Source organism: Aristolochia californica, unplaced genomic scaffold, assembly GCF_029961685.1.
Source record: "Aristolochia californica isolate CCGP_79_NKW_82.1479 unplaced genomic scaffold, dmAriCali1.0.hap1 SCAF_2, whole genome shotgun sequence".
Lineage (NCBI taxonomy): Eukaryota > Viridiplantae > Streptophyta > Magnoliopsida > Piperales > Aristolochiaceae > Aristolochia > Aristolochia californica.
The window spans coordinates 45,300,485-45,318,169 of NW_027181881.1; the positions used below are offsets into that span (position 1 = coordinate 45,300,485).

At 37.9% G+C, this 17,685-nt stretch overlaps 2 protein-coding genes across 2 annotated transcripts; both read right to left on the reverse strand.

Annotated features, from left to right (window-relative positions):
* Positions 1–1,288: 1,288 nt before the first annotated feature.
* Positions 1,289–13,694, reverse strand: LOC137955537 (ATPase GET3B-like). The gene is made up of 12 exons (XM_068802525.1): positions 13,411–13,694; positions 9,887–10,098; positions 9,541–9,603; positions 9,350–9,460; positions 8,300–8,374; positions 8,123–8,191; positions 7,946–8,011; positions 3,794–3,868; positions 3,608–3,706; positions 3,250–3,384; positions 3,011–3,164; positions 1,289–1,597 (listed from the first exon to the last, which is right to left on the reverse strand). Exons 1-11 carry the CDS (start codon positions 13,613–13,615, stop codon positions 3,027–3,029), a joined length of 1,248 nt encoding a protein of 415 aa, XP_068658626.1. The 5' UTR covers positions 13,616–13,694; the 3' UTR covers positions 1,289–1,597; positions 3,011–3,026.
* A 2,220-nt stretch (positions 13,695–15,914) lies between these two features.
* Positions 15,915–17,231, reverse strand: LOC137956922 (protein SEEDLING LETHAL 1, chloroplastic-like). Its single transcript, XM_068804591.1, has one exon. The coding sequence runs from the start codon at positions 17,102–17,104 to the stop codon at positions 16,112–16,114; it is 993 nt and encodes a 330-aa protein (XP_068660692.1). The 5' UTR covers positions 17,105–17,231; the 3' UTR covers positions 15,915–16,111.
* Positions 17,232–17,685: the final 454 nt, after the last annotated feature.

Below are 17,685 nucleotides of genomic sequence, written 5' to 3' on the forward strand. Positions count from 1 at the left end.
TGTCACTTAACTTGGTACATTGATGTAACTGATATAGTAGTATAATTTATTGATGAATTTTTAAGGTCGTTATTGGAAAATAGGGTATAAGAATGTATTCTATGATATATTTTTCCCTTGATTTAGTAGGCTGCATTTGATTTGTGGAGGTTTCATGATAGGTTGGATAATAGTAGTCAAATAACTGAATTATAAATGGAAACAAAAAAGGAAGATGACACCTTTGATTACTGAAAAGTAACTTTTAGAGTTACAAGTGTTTGGCTTTGAAATCATAATTTTTATCAATGAGTTATGTTACTTGAAACCCAATATACCTAATATTATTGTAGGTTTAGATTGAATCATAACATAATAAATCATTACTTACAATTGCGAAACAAGAATGCTTTCTCTCATTGTTTTTTTTACCAATCAAACTTGTAAAAAAAGTACGGGTGTCAAATACTTGGGGATATGCAACCCAATTCTGCTTGATGCTTTGTCATTCCTTGCTATTCTACCATGTGGATTACTGCATTCATTCATTTCAGATCCCAGGTAGCATTGGAGCAATATCATCCAATAGAAAAATTGATATAACAAAAGACATAAATTAGTGCATTTAGGAAATGGAAACGGAATGGTTCATATGAAATGGTTAGCATAAAAAGGTACAGGAAAAGAAAGAAGAAACCTCAGACTAACGATAAGAAGGACAACGTTTTGGGAAAATGAGGGTGTGAAAAGTTAGACCCTGCTCGTGGAGACATGGTTTTTATCTGAAGGTTTCACATCTCAGGCCCTATACTACATCGGATTAGTGAAAATGGAGATTTATTGACCAGTACATGTAGTGTTGAGCTGTGTCAACCTGAAAAAATATTCAGTATATCAATAATAAACGTTTTTTTCTTTTTCTATTTTGAAAACAACAACAATGAACTAAAAACCAAGCCTATTAGTACAGTGTGTCGTTGTCATTAAATTTGCGTTGGACCGGATTGGCTAGCGGGCTGGTTGAACCCAATAGAGTGGTTGTAGAAGGAGACGAGAAATTCAGAAATCAATGAATACCAACTGAACGGAAGTACACACAAAACGAGAGTAAGAGAAAACAGAGTTTAGCCGTTAACAAGGTCTGATTCTCTTATATTAGTGCAGGCAAGTTCTGCTTTTCCAGCTGAAAGCAAGTCACGCGAAGAAACAATTAACTGCCTCACCACCACTTGGACTTGAATAAGCTGATCAATAAAAGTTGGAGCTCGATGAAAGAATGAGATGAACTTCATTTCATCAGTTTCCACTCAAAACCTCATAGAAAATGCTCTTAGCAGGATAATATACATTCTGTAATGTTGTCATTCCTCTATACTGTCATTAGTTTTTCAGGAAAGAACCATGGAAAGCTCATGAAACCAATGACATTTGATATAATCAGACCCCATTCCATCTTCCTCTTCTCATTTTCATTTCAGTAAAATCGCTCAGTTTTTACATGTTAGAAAGACATTAAAGATTATAATCACCATTTTGCAAAACTTACCGCCAATTCACTCCATGAAGAAATTCAGAAAGACCGTTGCCCAGTCATGATACGCGTCGTATGCGATTCAAGCTGAAACAAGAGAACAAAAAGAGTTTTACATAAGAACAAAATAGCACTCCTATGACCGTTAACAATTATAAGTGAAAGGAAAACATGATAGTTAAACACAAACAACTTCTGGTGAATAAGGAAAAAAAAAAAGCACAGAACTAGAGAAAAATGGGACAATCTAATTACACTTCAAAAAACCCGCATATACAAACTCTCTTCAGATGCTATTCGATCACTAGCAATTCATATCAACTTCTCTGTCTAGTCATTCACATCATTGTAGAGATAAAGATAAATCTACAGTTCAAACGAAGTGCCCCAAAACAGGGCTCTCGATACTTAGTAGCTGGAAATACGAGAAGTATCATACTAGGATATGTGACAGCCAGTACTGAGAGGCCGCCACTGAGCAAGAATAATTGGCCAATTTGGACCTCAAAATATTTTTAAAATACTTCAAAAAATTTTATTAAAGTAAAACCTTTAACCAAATAAGGTGCAACATATTTTTCATTTCCAAGTTAACGAAAACACATATCTGCACTTCCAAACTTGAGAGCAATTTGGAAGACAAAAAGTGGTAATCTTAGAGGATAAGCTAATATTCATGAAAACATTATTACCTTATCAATTAAGACAGTTTATCAATTTGAGCCTAAAGTCATCAAATCATAAAATGAATGATCACGTAAAAAGCATCTCACCATTTAAAGAAAAAAAAAACTTAAAACGTCACTTGTTGCATCATTGGATTGGATCATCTTACAAACATGAGGACTATTAGATTAGAGATTTTCAGTTCATCATTGAACTCCAAACCCTGGAATATCTATATGAAAATAAAAAAAAGAGATATATGAGTAGTTAAATCTTGAGAACATCATTTAGTCCAGACAGATGAAGGGACACCTGCAGCTTGGTCACCCTTGAGAAAAACTGTTCACACTATTTTCTCTTTGGTTCAATCAGCATCTTCTTCTCATTGTGAGGTCTATGATCAAGGAATGCATCACAAAACATTTCGTTAACCTGCTCAACTATGAGTGTTATCCACTTTACTTTGGTTCACTCTGATTTTTTGGGGATCAATAACATGTTTTTACGACAGTAGTAGTGGAATCTCTTACTACGATCTAGATTTCAAGAATATTTTCCTAGAGTAAAGGATCTAGAGTCAGTGTACTCTCTAGAAGTACTATCCGCACCAGAGAGTATAAAACAAAATGTGCCAGGAATAAGAGGGAATGGAGGAGAACAAGTACAGCTGAATACTTATTTGGAAGGTAAATTTATGACAAATCTTGAATGAACAGTTCAAACTAATTGCTTGAGCCGCTGGAATAATTTTTTTTCCATTTGTGTCATGAAGTAAATATGTGACAATAGAAAGAAGCATTTAAAGTATCAAATGGGGAACATGGAATTACTCACTGGTCCACATAAGAAATCATTTCCAGACCATCTCTCCCATAAACTTTAGAGCAGGAACACCTCTTATCTCTACATCAACAAGTGGTGCCTGGATAAGGTTCAGCCCTTTAAGTTCAGAGTCATTTTGGATCAAATCAAGAGCTCGCATTTGATCCTGCAAGAAAACAAACAACTATAAACTGTCAGGCTGAAGTAGTGTGAAATTCCACACTACCATACTGAAAACTTTTCATTCATACCTTTCTTTTCATTGCACAGAACTTGCAGTCTGATACAGATGGGGGAAGAACCTGATTAACGATAAGCCTTCTTATCGGAACATTTTCCTTCTTCAAGGAAGCACTTAACCTTGATGATTCATTAATTGCCATTACCTCCGAAGTACACAGCAAAAAAAATGAAACATTAGAAATAAAAGATAAGAAGTGGAACATTTTTTGTTTCATTTCAGTAACAAGCCATTTCATGCAAAGAATGCAGACAGGTTCAGAGCAAAAACTAATGAAACAAAAGACTCTGGTAAAACGGTCATGACAATAAAAGTAAATTTTTTTAAAAAAAGGCATGTGAAAATAGCTTGAAGACTGAGAATCTTACTGTAGGAATTGTAACAATCACAAACTCAGTTGAGTCAGCATTGCGGAAGAGCTCACGCACTTTTATCATCCTCTCTCTTAGTTTCTCTAATTTGTCAGACTACATGAAACAGACATAGTTAGCAAAGTTCCACACAAACTGGTGGTGGTGAAGGGGTGCTAGGGTTGTGAACAAACGCTGACTTACAGCATCCTGCTTCTGTTCTTCTTGCCCAAAAACAGATTTGATTGCAGATGTTGCTGAAGCTATTTTCTTCTTAAGCTGAGATAGACAAACTCAAACCCATTACTCAAGATGTAGTATGCATAAGAAAAGGCCGAAAAAGAGTCACTAAAAAATAAGTCCATAAACCAAAATAGAGAAAAAGACGCAATTCTTCCTACGAATAAACATCGAAAATATAACAAAAAAATATTAAAAAATAAAAATAAAAGCAAGTAAGCTCTGTATAGTGGCTGTCCTTTGATGTTTGTGGAAGGAGTGCAACTTGAGAACATTACGGGAACGCAGCATTCAGTTTGCAGCATTATTGAAAAGATGGCCAGGCTTATTCTTTTGTGGTCTCTTTCTCATGGCCTTTTCTCTGTGATAAGAAGGAATTCGCTTGAGTTGACAATTTTTCACAGTAATACTCCACCTGCTCCAGTTTCCTGGTCTTCTCCCCCAACAGGTCACTACAAGTTCAACTTTAATCACAGCTTGCTTGGTAACCCAGGCCCAGTGGGCATTGAAGGTGCTATTAAGGATCATATTGGCTGAAGAGTGAGCTTAGCATGGGTTGATAAGTAAAACTGAAATAAACTACAGTAACCCATGCCTGTCCTAAAGCTTGAGTAGAGCAATGAATGAAATGATAAAATGAAGGAAATAAGATATGTCTTCTCTTCACGTTCTTCTTGACCAGCAAAATCTCCAAGTCTAGTTTTCTACCTACAACACCTTCCAGGTAGCCTCTCTGTATGTTGTTACCTAAGTGTAATGGCTTAAGTGACTCCCTGCCCATCAGTAAGTTGTGTTCAGCACCTGCGTACCTTCTCTATGGTCGTTAGTGCATTTCAGAAGGATTTTCTGCTTTAAAGTTGTCTTCTTTTTAACATATACTTGCTTGTGTCAACCTTATCGATGGTTGATGCATCTAATTTTCCTTTTTAACCTGTTAAATCAATAGAGTCCCTTCCGATGTGTTAAATGTCCAATCTCCTCTGACAGTTTTATGTCCTTCAGTGCCTCCATTTTCTGTTCATCCTTGTATTTTTGGATGTGTATGCTTGTTCATGAGTCTCAACCTAGTCTAGACAAACTCTAAACGGCAGGCGAATGTGTGTTTCTTGGGTATTCCAAATTTCAAAAGGAATATAACTGTTATGATCCATTGCAAAAGAAAATGTATATCTCTACGGATTGTAACAGTTTTTGAGTAACAGTCCTATTTTTCTGGACAAGTCATTGAGTCTCTTGATGATCTCATGCCTATTCCCTCACTCATTGTTACTGAGCTTATGCCTAGTATGGAGCCAGAAGCACCTTGCAAACCACTACAAGTGTCCAAGGGCAAAGACACAGCAGTGCCGCCAGCTAACCAGAATGTGGTGTGTACGGTGATGAAGACAACCCTCCTGCCTTTGATGTGCCTCAATAGTTGCCCAACTCTTCTGAAGATCAACCTCACGTCTCCTCTTTTGAATTAGATATTCCCATTGCACATAGAAAAGGTGCCAGGTCTTATACACAACATCCTAAGTATGTTTCCTTTGATCATGTGCCTCCTGAATTTTGCAATCTTGTGTTTTTACTATCTTCCTCTTTTATTCCTAAAACTTACGATGAAGGCAAGGTTGATAGTAAGTGGGTGTCTGCAATGCAGGTGGAGATGCAAGCACTATAGTCCAGAAAGACATAGGAGTTGTGTGAAGCTCCCCCTTGGGTGAGTCCTGTCAGATGCAGCTAGGTCTTTACAATAAAATATCATGCTAACGGCACTATTGAGAATTATAAAGCCAGACTGGTACAAAGGACTATACGCAGACATATGAGAGTAGACTATTTTGATACTTTTACCCAGTTGCAAGATTGAGTTCAAGTAGGAACATGATGTATATAGTTGTAAATCGAGGCTGGATTCTATATCAGTTGAACATCAAAATGCATTTCTACATGGAAATTTACATAGAGAGTATATATGGAGAACCTCATGGGTTTGTCACTTAGGGGGGTGAAAATAAGTCTGTCAGTGGAAGAAGGCCATCTAGGCTTTGTTTTTATAAAGAGCAATCAAGCCATTCTATATTTGTATGCAAGAAGCAATCTGAGGTGGTAATCATGATTGTTTATATGGATGACATTGTCATGACGTGGCTGGAATTAAGAAACCAAAGATTATTCAAAAGCAGCATTTTGAGATTAAAGATTTAGGTAAATTCAAATTTTTTTGGGAATTGAAGTAGCCCATAGTAAATAAGGTATAAAGTTGTCTCAAAGGAAGTGCATTACTAATTTGTTGACATAAGCAAGTTCTTGGATACTAGCCTTGATCTACATGATGGTAGGAGCCCAAAGTTGAAACCTAAAACTAAATATCAAAATTGGTTGGAAAGTTATGCCACTGTTATTCATCCTAATATAGCTTATATTATGGGGTTATTAGTCAATCATGCAGCAACCAAGGAAAGTTCATTACAAACCGGTGGTCAAACTCTTGAAGTATCTTAAAGGTGCTCTTGGAAAGGGGATGAGTTTCCTTCCACATAAAAAGTTAGAAATTGTGGGTCTTTCTTATATTCACTATGCTGGTCGTAAAACAACCAGAAGATTTCACTGGTAACCATACCTTTATTGGTGGAGACTTGTGACTTAAAAGAGCAGGAACAAACAGAGATAGTCCGCTCTAGTGAGGAAGCAAAGTATAGGGCTATGGTCCACTCGATGTATGAATTAATGTACATCAAAGAACTTATGGTAGAATAGGGATTTGTTGTTATGGAATTGTATTGTGAAAACAAGATAACAATCCTTATTGCTAACAATCTTGTATATCATGAGAACACCAAGCACATAAAAGTTGATTGTTATTTTATCTAAGAGGTAGTGGTATCGGGAAAGGTTTCTACACCCTATGTAAGGTTATCTGAACAACTTGGAGACGTCTTGACAAAGACACTGCCCAAAAAGGAGGTCACTATCTTATGTAACAAGCTCAGCTTACTAGAAATCTATACTCCACCTTAAGGAGGAACATTAGGAGATAGTGAGAAGCAAGGATACATGTATAATTTGTTTCTTTATTTTTATCTAATTTTCATTCAAGGGTATATTTGTCTCATAACTTAAGCTTAGACATTACAAGTCAGAGAGTTAGGAGTCAAATAGTTTTTTGTGTCTTTGATTGTACTTAAGAGGATTAGGGGTAATTCATTGCCTTAATCCATGATAATTAAGCAAGTGCAACAGCCTAGTCTAGCTATATCTTTGATTCCACTTCTTCAATTCTCAATTTTCTCAATTCTACAAAGAACAATGCAATTTTATAATTCACTCGATTCTACAAAGAACAATGCAGTTTTATAATTCACTCAATTCTACAAAGAACAATGCAGTTTATAATTCATTCAACTAAACCAAAGGAGAATATAATTAAATCGTTATGTATAAAATGAGATGAGGCTTCAATTTGGACAATGCAGCTTTATAATTGACTCAACTTAACCAAAGGAGAACTCTCACTCTCTCTACAGCATACACATCGTACATCTTCTACATTCTACAGAAACTATGAAGCCCATGCTTAACATGGTAGCAAAGAAGGTCCTAGAACAACTAATTGGATCTTGTATAAACCTCAATTGCTAGAAGATATGATCTCTAAGAAAATTTATTGGATTTGTTAAAGTTCATGGGTATTTTGGTGATTTTACTAGTTTATTGTGTGTTAAGTTCTAGTGAGGAAGATGTTAATTAGATATGTTCACAGGTGTAATTTTCATCTTTTTTCATTGTTGTTTTATGGTTGTAAGTGAGATAAGAGTAATAGAGGTATTATGGTCATTTCATCTTGTAACCACTAAGCTGTTTAATACAAGGAGTCGGGGATCGACCAACGCAATTTTTCTCTCCCCTCTCTTCTTCTTCTTCTCTTCCACTTTCTTCCTCTAAAGTTTTCCCTTTTTTCTTAGTTTTCAGGATTCATTCTTCGATGCCTCCCATTCATTTTGTAATATTGTCTTCAATACCCACTTCCTTTTTATGGCTATCTCCACATTATGCCACCTTACATTATTGTTTTCCTATGAGCATCAAATGTGTTTAGTAGATGATAGGAACTCCCAACTTTGACAACAATACCTTCAAGATCTTGCCTATTGATGCATCCAAGAAATCTGGCAGGGAAAGAAGCCGAAGCGTATGGCCCTATAGAAGATAGAAGAACCAAACAAGTGATCCATCAGTAGTACCGGTAATGACCACCTTAATAAGAACAAAAACTGTGAATCACGAAAGAAAGAATAACATGTTACTTACCGTGGGAGCAGTATCAAAAACTATTCTGCTAAACATACTATACTCCGGAGATTCAACAAATTGCATGACCTGTCACACTGTCACAGATTAGGGTCACATAGCTACAAATCAGGAAGTGACAGAACACAAGGAAAAACAAACAAAAGCCTTTCAAACATAGTAGTCCGGAACCCATGCCTTGGAAATTGCGATTGCTTCATCAAGTCCAGGAGGAGGTGTATCCAGGAGTTCCCCTAGTTTGAGTTCTCCCAACTTATCAAGCAGGATAAAGCAACTAGTTAATGAAGAGGATGACAGAGAAGATTTGTCAAAGATGCTTGAGATATTTAAGTAAAAGGGTCACTCCTGAAATCAGAGAGCTGATAACAAATTTAAGGCACTGAATATGTTTGTTATAGTAGTTAAAGTTGGTTGGATTCCTCCCAAAATACTTAACAAGCCTCTTCCCAAATAATAAGCATAGTGTTATTTCAAGCCCAAACTAATGTGGTATTATTTGCACACACTTAACAACTCTCACTCTCAGATGACTAGCCTGAACGGTAAGCACATGTACAACTATTTAATAGTGGACCTTCTTTACCCACCAATCCCATGACATCCAAGCCTAAACCTATAAACTGACTCAACACATGGAAAACATACACACATGGACCATAGAAAGCAAACACAAAGGCCTCATAAAACATAAACATGGTTTAGAGTTGCTCTAATACCATATTAAAGTTCGGCTAATTCCACCCAAAATGATGAGCCGAAGTTAGAGGCCTATTCCCAACTAAGAAGGATAAGATTTTTCAAGCCTAAATCAATGTGAGATTATCCTTCCAAACACAACAACTGTCACTCTCAGACAACTAACCTAAGATATGGAGCACATGTACATCTATAGAAAGACCAGGGGAACTATTTTACTTACCAACATTAATTTTCAATTCTTTTTTATCTTGAACAATGACAAAAACTCCATTAAGGAAACTAAAAAGGAGTACAAAATAGCATGGATAAGGGCACCTAGAAAAGCAAAAATAAAAAACAGCTCTGTCTAGAAAATTTTGTTATTAGATACTCCATTTTTAAAATAGGGAGTCTATTTTTCAAGAAGTTCAAGGCACTGCTCATATCATCCTCAATGTAGATTTCCTAAATTAGCTATGGAAAAGTAAGTAAACAAATCTGATAAAAAAACTACACTTTGAAAATTCCTCAAAGGATTTTGACATCAACCTGATCAGCAAGCATTCCAAGGCCCATACTATCCATAAAATCTTTGACCCCAGTTCCTCCGTTTTTCTGACTCACACTGCGGAATTCTTCCCTTGCTTTCTCTGGATTGATCTGTGAAAATAGCAGCAATTTAATAAATTTTAAATAATATATATAACAAATCTCTTCATAGACATGTCCACAACACTCACCTCAAGAGCAAACAATGGAGAATCCAATCCATCAACAGGTACCAACATCCCTCCTCTCAAATCCTACAAACAGAGTAGAGTGAACAGACATTGTCACAAAGCAAATTTAAAATGGTTACAAGGAAGTACATCGTCCTTGAGGTGTATCACTTGGCACTGGAAAAAGTAGTTGTACAAACTTTAAATCCAAAGTTGATAACAGTAGACATGGAACAGGTTCTTGAACATTCAGAAGAATTGATGGAAACCTTCTTACTGAAAGTACAAAATGCCATACATTTAAGCTCTCACAAGAAAAGGACCACTAAATTACTAAAAAAGGTAAAAAATCAACACATGTGATTACCTGATCAAAAGAATCACTCAGAGAATGTGCAGGGTCAGTAGATACAACAATAGTAGGATGGCCATGATTCGCAAACTTCACAGCTAGAGATGCAGCACAGCTTGTTTTTCCAACACCCCCTTTTCCACCTAACATATAATATTTTCGCTGGGTGCCTGCAACCATCTCCTCAAACCCTGAAACTGTTTCTGTGGGGCTAGCAATCGACCTCACTGCAACATGCAAAAAGCATAATAAGACAAAATCCAATGAATAACTGATGTACAAACCAAAAAATAAGTACCTTTCTTCCAGTCATTGTCATGTCACATTTACAAACAACAATGAGCGTTAAAATGTTTTTATAGTGTATTTTAGTGCCTGTTTTCTAACTTTTGCTGGGCTGGGTGTTTCTTTCATCTCTTATTCGGGGCCTGAAGTAACTCACTTTTAGCCAATAGTGTGGAGTTTGTTTTGTCTATTCTGTAATCAAACTAATTTATTTATTTATTTATTCATTTCTTTGTGATACCTTCGTTGTGCTTGGTGCAAAGTTCTATAACATGCTCATCAACAGAAAGTACTCCTGATTTCTTCAGTTCTCAGTAAAGTGCTGTAAGAACATATGAGGGGAGTTTAGTCTTCTATATGTAATATGGTCTCTTCTCTTCTTTGTTATGTATATGTGGGTTGGCTACATGTTTTGTAGGGCTTCGTAGTCTTCTTACTTTCTGTTTTATCAGTTTTACATTTTATGTATGCTCAAATGAGGGACATTTTGGGTATTTCTTTAACTATTCTTAAACCCTTAATAAAAGAAGTTAAAGAGTGTGTAGGCTCTCTAACAGACTTCCATTCTTTTGGAAGTTTCTCTCGTTTTCCTTTCTTTTATTCTCTTCTTCTCTCTCTAAATTACATCAAGTTGGGTTTCTACATGTTATCGAAGCACTAAGATTAAATACAGGAGAGGATTTTTTTCTAGGGTTCTTCCTCTTCCCTAGGTCTGCATCAATTCCGAGGGTAAATATCAATTTCTTCTACTGAGAGGGTTTAATAGTTAGAACATCCCTTTCTCTTGTGCCAAAACAGAGTGGTGAGTGGCTTATTGTGGCAAGATCTGGTGCAGAAGTTAAACATAGGGCTATAGCTCATGCAATATGAGAAATGACATAGTTGGAATCATTATCAGAAGTAATGCACTTGAAGGTGGAAAAACTTATGATACTTCATTGTGACAATCCGACAGCCGTTCATATAATGAACAATCCAGTTTTCCATGAACATAAGAAACACATTGAATAGATTGTCACTTTCAGGAGACAAGATGACAGATGGACTTATCTCTCTTGAGCATGTCCCTTCCAAAACTCAGATTGCAGATATATTCATATCTCCAACCCAACAGATAGCAATGTGTAAATCTATGATCAATATGTGCCACCTTGAGAGGGAGTGTTGGAGAACAAGTTAAAAGTATCTCTTTTTCTATATTTTCTGTAATTTGTTGTTTAATTACTAAAATCCCCTCGCTTTAAGATAATTAAGTGAAGAGTAGTCTTGGCATAATGTAAATAGAAACCTAATATAAATGTTACTGCATTGGGCCTCGAGCAAAAAAAGATTAGGTTCATTAGCTCCTTTCTTTTGTCTGTCATGTTCTGTTCTCTCTCAACTCCTGTCTCCCTCTCATCCTTCATATTGCCTTCCTTCCTTCTGGTCTCTAACCTCTAAAACAGGAACTTTTTTCTATTCCTCCTCTTGTTGTCAATCTGAATCCTATAGAATATGGGACCTTAATGCTTCAACACAATCTATAGTAATGTCATAGTTGGCAAAACATGATCGCCTTCAAAAAGTACTAAGGCAGGATTAAGCTGACCAACCTACAATCACCAGGACAAAAGACCCCTTCTTTCTCTAGAATAAGGGTGATTAAAGCTCCCAGACTTTAGTTTGTAACCCCATTCTCGTAGAAGTCAAATATCAAATTTGAGAAAAGTCTGCTAAGCTCTGCCATTTGATTTTTCTCCACCAAATGAAAGGGTTTTCAATGCTAGCAACAATTTGACAGTAAGACTTCCTTCAGGAGAGCGTCTCATGAGATAATCTCTTAGGCACTCGATTTTTTTTCTTTTCTTTAAAAAACATAATTTTGCTAAGGCAACAAGGCAAAGAATATAATGCTAAGAGGGGGTCCTCTAACAGTGAGAGGGCAAGAATACAAAGAATACTTGCAAAAGGCTGCTAGTGTAGAAGATTTGCTAGGGACCAGCTGACAGTCAAGTGTAATGCATTGATGGCATTTCTGCACCTGAGTACTGAAGTATGGAAGTGGAAGAAGCTAATATTACCATCCCCCTCTTTCAGCACTTAAGTCAAGCGATCTGCTTCCAGATTTTTTTTTTAAGTTAATGTTTCTTCAACAGAAACAAATACAAATTCATACTTGAAAGAAGAGCACAAATTTTCTTCAGATAGGGTACCTAACATGGTTCCTCCACTGGTGTCAATGCTAAGGATCTGGAACAGGAAAGAGCTACAGAGACTCTTCAAACAACTAATAGATTCTCTATATCCAACCATGATAGCTTGAGAGACTTCAGCTTGGAGGTGAAGTTGCAAGAAGTTGCTAACACATGATATCAGTCCACCATTGCTTGAGAAATTTAGGGAACTCCAGTCATACGGACAGACTGCTCAAACCAGAAAGGAGTCTTGACCCAAGAGTGGCTGCAAACCCTCCCCCCCTCCCCAACTGGATAGGATATTAGATTGCTTATCCAAGTGCTTATCACACAGGAAAGAAGAACTCATCAAAATCCAACAACATCAGCACACCCTCCCATATTAATGATTATTGTGGATCTCCAGTATTTTCGTGCCAAAATCAAATAGGATTAGACTCCCCAAACAGTTAAGCATGCTCCAAGAGTTTATCATGGTGCATAACTCTTTCCCAAACCAACGTCTACAATTGGACCTGGCAGTACCATTTATTGCATAGATGCTCAAAATTCACCAGAGCTTCTAGTTAGAAATTGAGGCAGCAGGAAAACTTCCATTCTAAGCCACATACCATGTCAAAAGTGTTTCTGTCCCAAATGACAAGAATACCACGTGAAGCTCCTCCTAAATCAACAGCCTTCCATTCCCTCTTACTGGCGTTCAAGAGGTCCCGAATAAGGTTTTCTGCCTTATTGCTAATTTTAATTCTTGCAATACAACAATATTTATTTTCTGACCCTACCAACTATTTCAACGAAATACGCTACAGAGACAACACCGTCAAGTCTCCAATGGAAATACCAAAATGAGGTTCATTTCAATGAGACAATCTTCAGAAATATTATAAATCACAGGAGATCACTAAACTTTTAATTTTCCCGCAGAAACCTCAACAGAGAGTTGAGAAGCAGCAAATTCTTAAATTGTTGTCTAACCGCCTCAGTATAAAATAGATATGCACCAAGAAATCAGGCAAAATCAAAAGGCCATCAACAAAAGAAATAAATCACAGAAAGGAGATTAACACAAGAGCGAACTACCTTGCAGAGATTTTCTGGAAAGCATTCTCCCAGTAGGTCCTGACACGAAGCTGAAATTTCTGCCTGCGAGTTTCCATAAAGTACAAGGAGCCCGGCTTCTGGACACCGAGTAGAGAAAGCCCATCGCCGCCACAGAGTTGTGCTTGTTTCGCGAGTAATTGAGAGCGGAAAGAGGAGTGATGGACGAAGAGCAATGAAGCGTCATATTGTCTCCGCTCCACTCTCGAGTGTTTTAAGCTGCCGCGAGAATACGGGGATTCAAAGGCCAACGCTGCGCAAAGAATCAGTAACCAGCTAGCTATAAGGTGTCAAAAACAGAAAAATCGTTATCTACGTCTTAGTAGTGAATATTTCAGGTTCTAATGCATGAGCGTGTTTCGAGTCTTGACATGACACGCTCTGCTGAGGCTAAAATCTCCAAACCCGGTCCGCTTCCGCGATCTAAACCTCCCAATTCGACGGAAATTTGAAGGCAAACTCGTGACACAGATCAAGATTAAATAAATCTGTTATCTTCCCACTCTAGCAACACTCGTTGGACCCGGGTTAAGTTCCTATGGCCTACCAGTAATTTTAATCTAGCCTTTAGGAGCCCGTTCTGATACCAAATATTAAACACTTAACCAATACTACCTAAAAGACTGACCTGTTAAAAACAAAAAACATAAATACTTAACCTAAGATCATAACAAAATCAACCCCTAGTCGGACTCAAAATCTTGTGCTTAATCTAAGTTTGACCAATTCTGGACGAAATCAACTGATTCTAACTGAGTCTATTACAATTTATATTTGAAACTAATTCCCTATGTTCGATCAAACGGCACTTTTAAAAAACCATCAAGTGGCCTTGTTCATGAATCAACTCATCGAGTTACTGAACCGTGTATTTAACATTCCAAGCTGACTGAATTGAGAAACTACTGTTTCACATCATGGTTCTCCAACCCAAGCTAGGGACATAACAAGTGGGTTTGTGACTGGACATGTTCCTCTTACCCAAATCACATAACCTTTCACACAATACTATAATACCACCACCATTATGTGAAAAACAGTTTTAACTCAAAAGGTATGCAAACAAAGATGGGCATAACGACCCACATATCTAATGAAATCGAAATTTGATGTTACCTATCAATCATGAACACCAATGTTATTACAACCGAGCTGGCCAACAAACCGATAGGATAACTGGTTTTGGTCGGTTCGGGCTTAGATCAAATTCAACCATTAGTATTACTGGATCTAATGACGTGCCTTCTTATTTTTTTATAAATAAAATTAAAATCAGACATGAATCAGTCATCGGTTGATTATGGGGAGGGTAGTCTCCCAAATAGATTTTTCAAGTTCAAATTCATGTCCAACATGAAGATCATGTCAGTCATGTACATGAAGATCATCTTCGCACTTGGTGTTATTATATACAAGATTTTGGTCATGACTTTGAATCCTCTATTTAATAACATTTTTCTTTGTCAACCCCAACTCCCAAGGATTGGAGCCCTTCCATCATCGATAAGAAGGGGGAAGACCACCTAGCAAGTCACGGTCGGCATAATTTCCATGGTCGAACTGTAAAAATAATGGCATCAACCAACTTTTTTTCCCATGACCAATGTTCTAATTTTAATTCAGATAAGATTCAGATATCACTTATTTGGAGAGAATCAAGAGCTCCAGGAAGATGGTTCAGATGTCAGGGGACCAGCTATGGCAGATCAGCACTCTTAATTCTGTCTGAAGCAAAACTGAAGTTGGACAGTTAGAAACCTGTTCGTGCTCAATAGGAACCAGGGAGCTCATGCTGCCCCAAAGTCCTATAAATCTAGCTGTAAACTGTAACCAAGCATACAAGCAAAAAGTTAGAATGCTTCAGCATTTTCGTGCAACTTACAGGGGAGCATGATCACAGCTGAGTTCAAGTGAAGAATTGGTCGTCCGTGCACTCGTTTATGGCCATGAAAGAAAACAGGCAACAACCTTAACTCTGCTGAAAAAAATCCATTTGTTCTTACAATCTCAAAATCAACAGTAAACGAGTTCATTAATGTGACAATGAGGTAGATGCAACTAGAACACCTGTTCTCTTTCATCAGATATTGAATCCTCCTTCGGGAGAAAAGGCACCATAAACAAGTTGATATGTAGAAACCAAAGATAGATAGAAGAATCAAGATTAAAGACAGACAGGTCAAATTGTAAAGGAAGCTAGCTATACAGGTTGATTAAACCTGAATCCTGATGCTAACTGGCATCACACAGGGACCTTCACTAAAACAAGAAACAAGGAGCAAAACTCCCCCCTATGAGACCAGAAACACCAATAAAAGATGTTTTGGCCTCAAAATTTTTGCAACCAAGGTCCACAATTTGCAGTTGTATCAGGAAAGCTCATCCTCATAAATTGAACAGTAGCCTAATAGAAATCACATCGAGAACCTCTGTTGTTAGAGCAACAAAAGCTAACAGTAGTTAAAAAATGTGGATTAATTGACTTTTTTTTTTGAATCATTTATCTTAAAGCTTGTCAAACAGAATCAAGTTTGAGAGTGATTTTCCATTTCAATGAGGCTACTCACAAGCCAAGTGAATTATAAGCAGAAGGAATTTACATTTTCCCATCTACATTGAACACAGAAATATACGGGGTACACCAAGATCCTGATAGTCACCAATCCAATTTTCCGGGGAAAATTCAATCATCAGAGTGTTCAGCAGACTCGGTCGCGACAGACCACAAAGGCGAATGTCTCAGTGGTGGAGAAGAACCAATACATACCTCCAAACGAATGCGAAACTTCTCATCATTCGTTTTCAACATAATAGGGAGGGGGAAACACACCCCTTTCTCAACACACATACGATGCCTTGGCTTTATCCGGTTCTCCAAGCTGAAAGAGAAGTACTGCGGAAATTTCTTTATTTCTTGCAAATCCCTCCCCATCTCTACCACAAAGTAATCGAACTTCGGCTCGAAGTTCTCCTTGATACTGTAACAGAAAAGCTGTGGAAATCGCCTAAACATCGAAAGCGCATCCCTCCTTGAGAACCCAATTCTCTGGAGGTACTCAATCCTGGGAACGAATTTGTCCTCGACACTACAAGAAAGGAGAGAGGTATTCTTTGAAACATCCTCGACCCCGATCATCTGGAGGAAGTAGAGGGTGGGGCGGAGGCGGCTATGCACATCGCAGGCGAGTAATCTAGGACGACGGAGGATGACACGGCGGAGGTGGCGGCCTTCGACGCGGGCCTCGCGGAGGAGGAAGGTGAATACGGGGAGAATATTGGCGGGGGTGGATGCGAGGAGTTCCGGGCACATGGAGCAAACGCGGCGGAGGTCCGCCGCCGAGAATCCGAAGGAGCGGAGAAAGTCGAGGGTGGCCTTGATATCGGAGAGGGGGGCGGAGACGATGGGCGGATGGGCGTCGACGAGAGCGAGAAGGTCAAGGCCGAGAGAGTCAAGGTAGAGGGCCTTCTCCGGGAACTGGGACTGGGGGTCTTCGTGGGGCACGGCTGGGAGCTGCGGGGTTTTGGGAGGTTTTCTGGGGAGGGAGGTGGCTTTGGAAGAGGAGGAAGAAGAGAAGGGGAGGAAAGATGGAGAAGGTTTAGGGAGAGAAAAATGAGATGGTTTGGAGAGAGGATGTGGAGAGGCAGCGATCGTGTGGAGGTGGAGGAGCTCTTTCATGGTAGCCGTCGCATTGCTCTGTGTGGAAGATAAGGCTTGGAAAGGAGGAATGTAGACGGAGGTTTTTTTCCTTTGGTTGTAAGCTGCATTCAGTGAGAGAGAGAGAGAAGAAGAAGCTCAGCTGATCGGAAATCTGCCCGTCTGCTCACAGGACAGGACTGCTTATGTGGCTTTATCCTTTCCATTCACAAAATTACACCACTACCTTCCTGCCATGCTTCCCTCCTTTTTGTTCTTTCGGTAGACCGATTCGCGACTCGTTTCACCCAAACGGTGCGCGCGTTACGTTGTGGGTAACGTTTCATCACTCTTGATTTTGCAGGAAACGTTACAATAGTGTATAAAATTAAAATACTCTTCCAAAATTGCCGTTTTATTATTATTTATTGTATTTTCTTAGAAATCTGATGAAAAAATATAAAAAAATTATTTAACTTTTTTCTGAAAATGAAAAAATATTATTTTATATTAGAGACTCTAATATACTTGCACAATATCAAATTTAAGGTTGTATATAAATGAAACAAAATAAGTTTTTAGAATTTAATTTGAAGTTATTTTTCACAAGTTAAATTCTGTAT

Bases quoted from the DNA above. Each gene is read 5' to 3' on its own strand.
- LOC137955537 (XM_068802525.1), bottom strand. From the start codon at position 13,615: ATGACGCTTCATTGCTCTTCGTCCATCACTCCTCTTTCCGCTCTCAAT. The intron at 9,604-9,886 runs GTAATCACATGT...CTCTGTTTGTAG, and splicing joins TGAGTGATTCTTTTGATCAG to GATTTGAGAGGAGGGATGTT. The intron at 3,869-7,945 runs GTATTGTTGTCA...TGTCTATCTCAG, and splicing joins CAATAGGCAAGATCTTGAAG to CTTAAGAAGAAAATAGCTTC.
- LOC137956922 (XM_068804591.1), bottom strand. From the start codon at position 17,104: ATGAAAGAGCTCCTCCACCTCCACACGATCGCTGCCTCTCCACATCCT.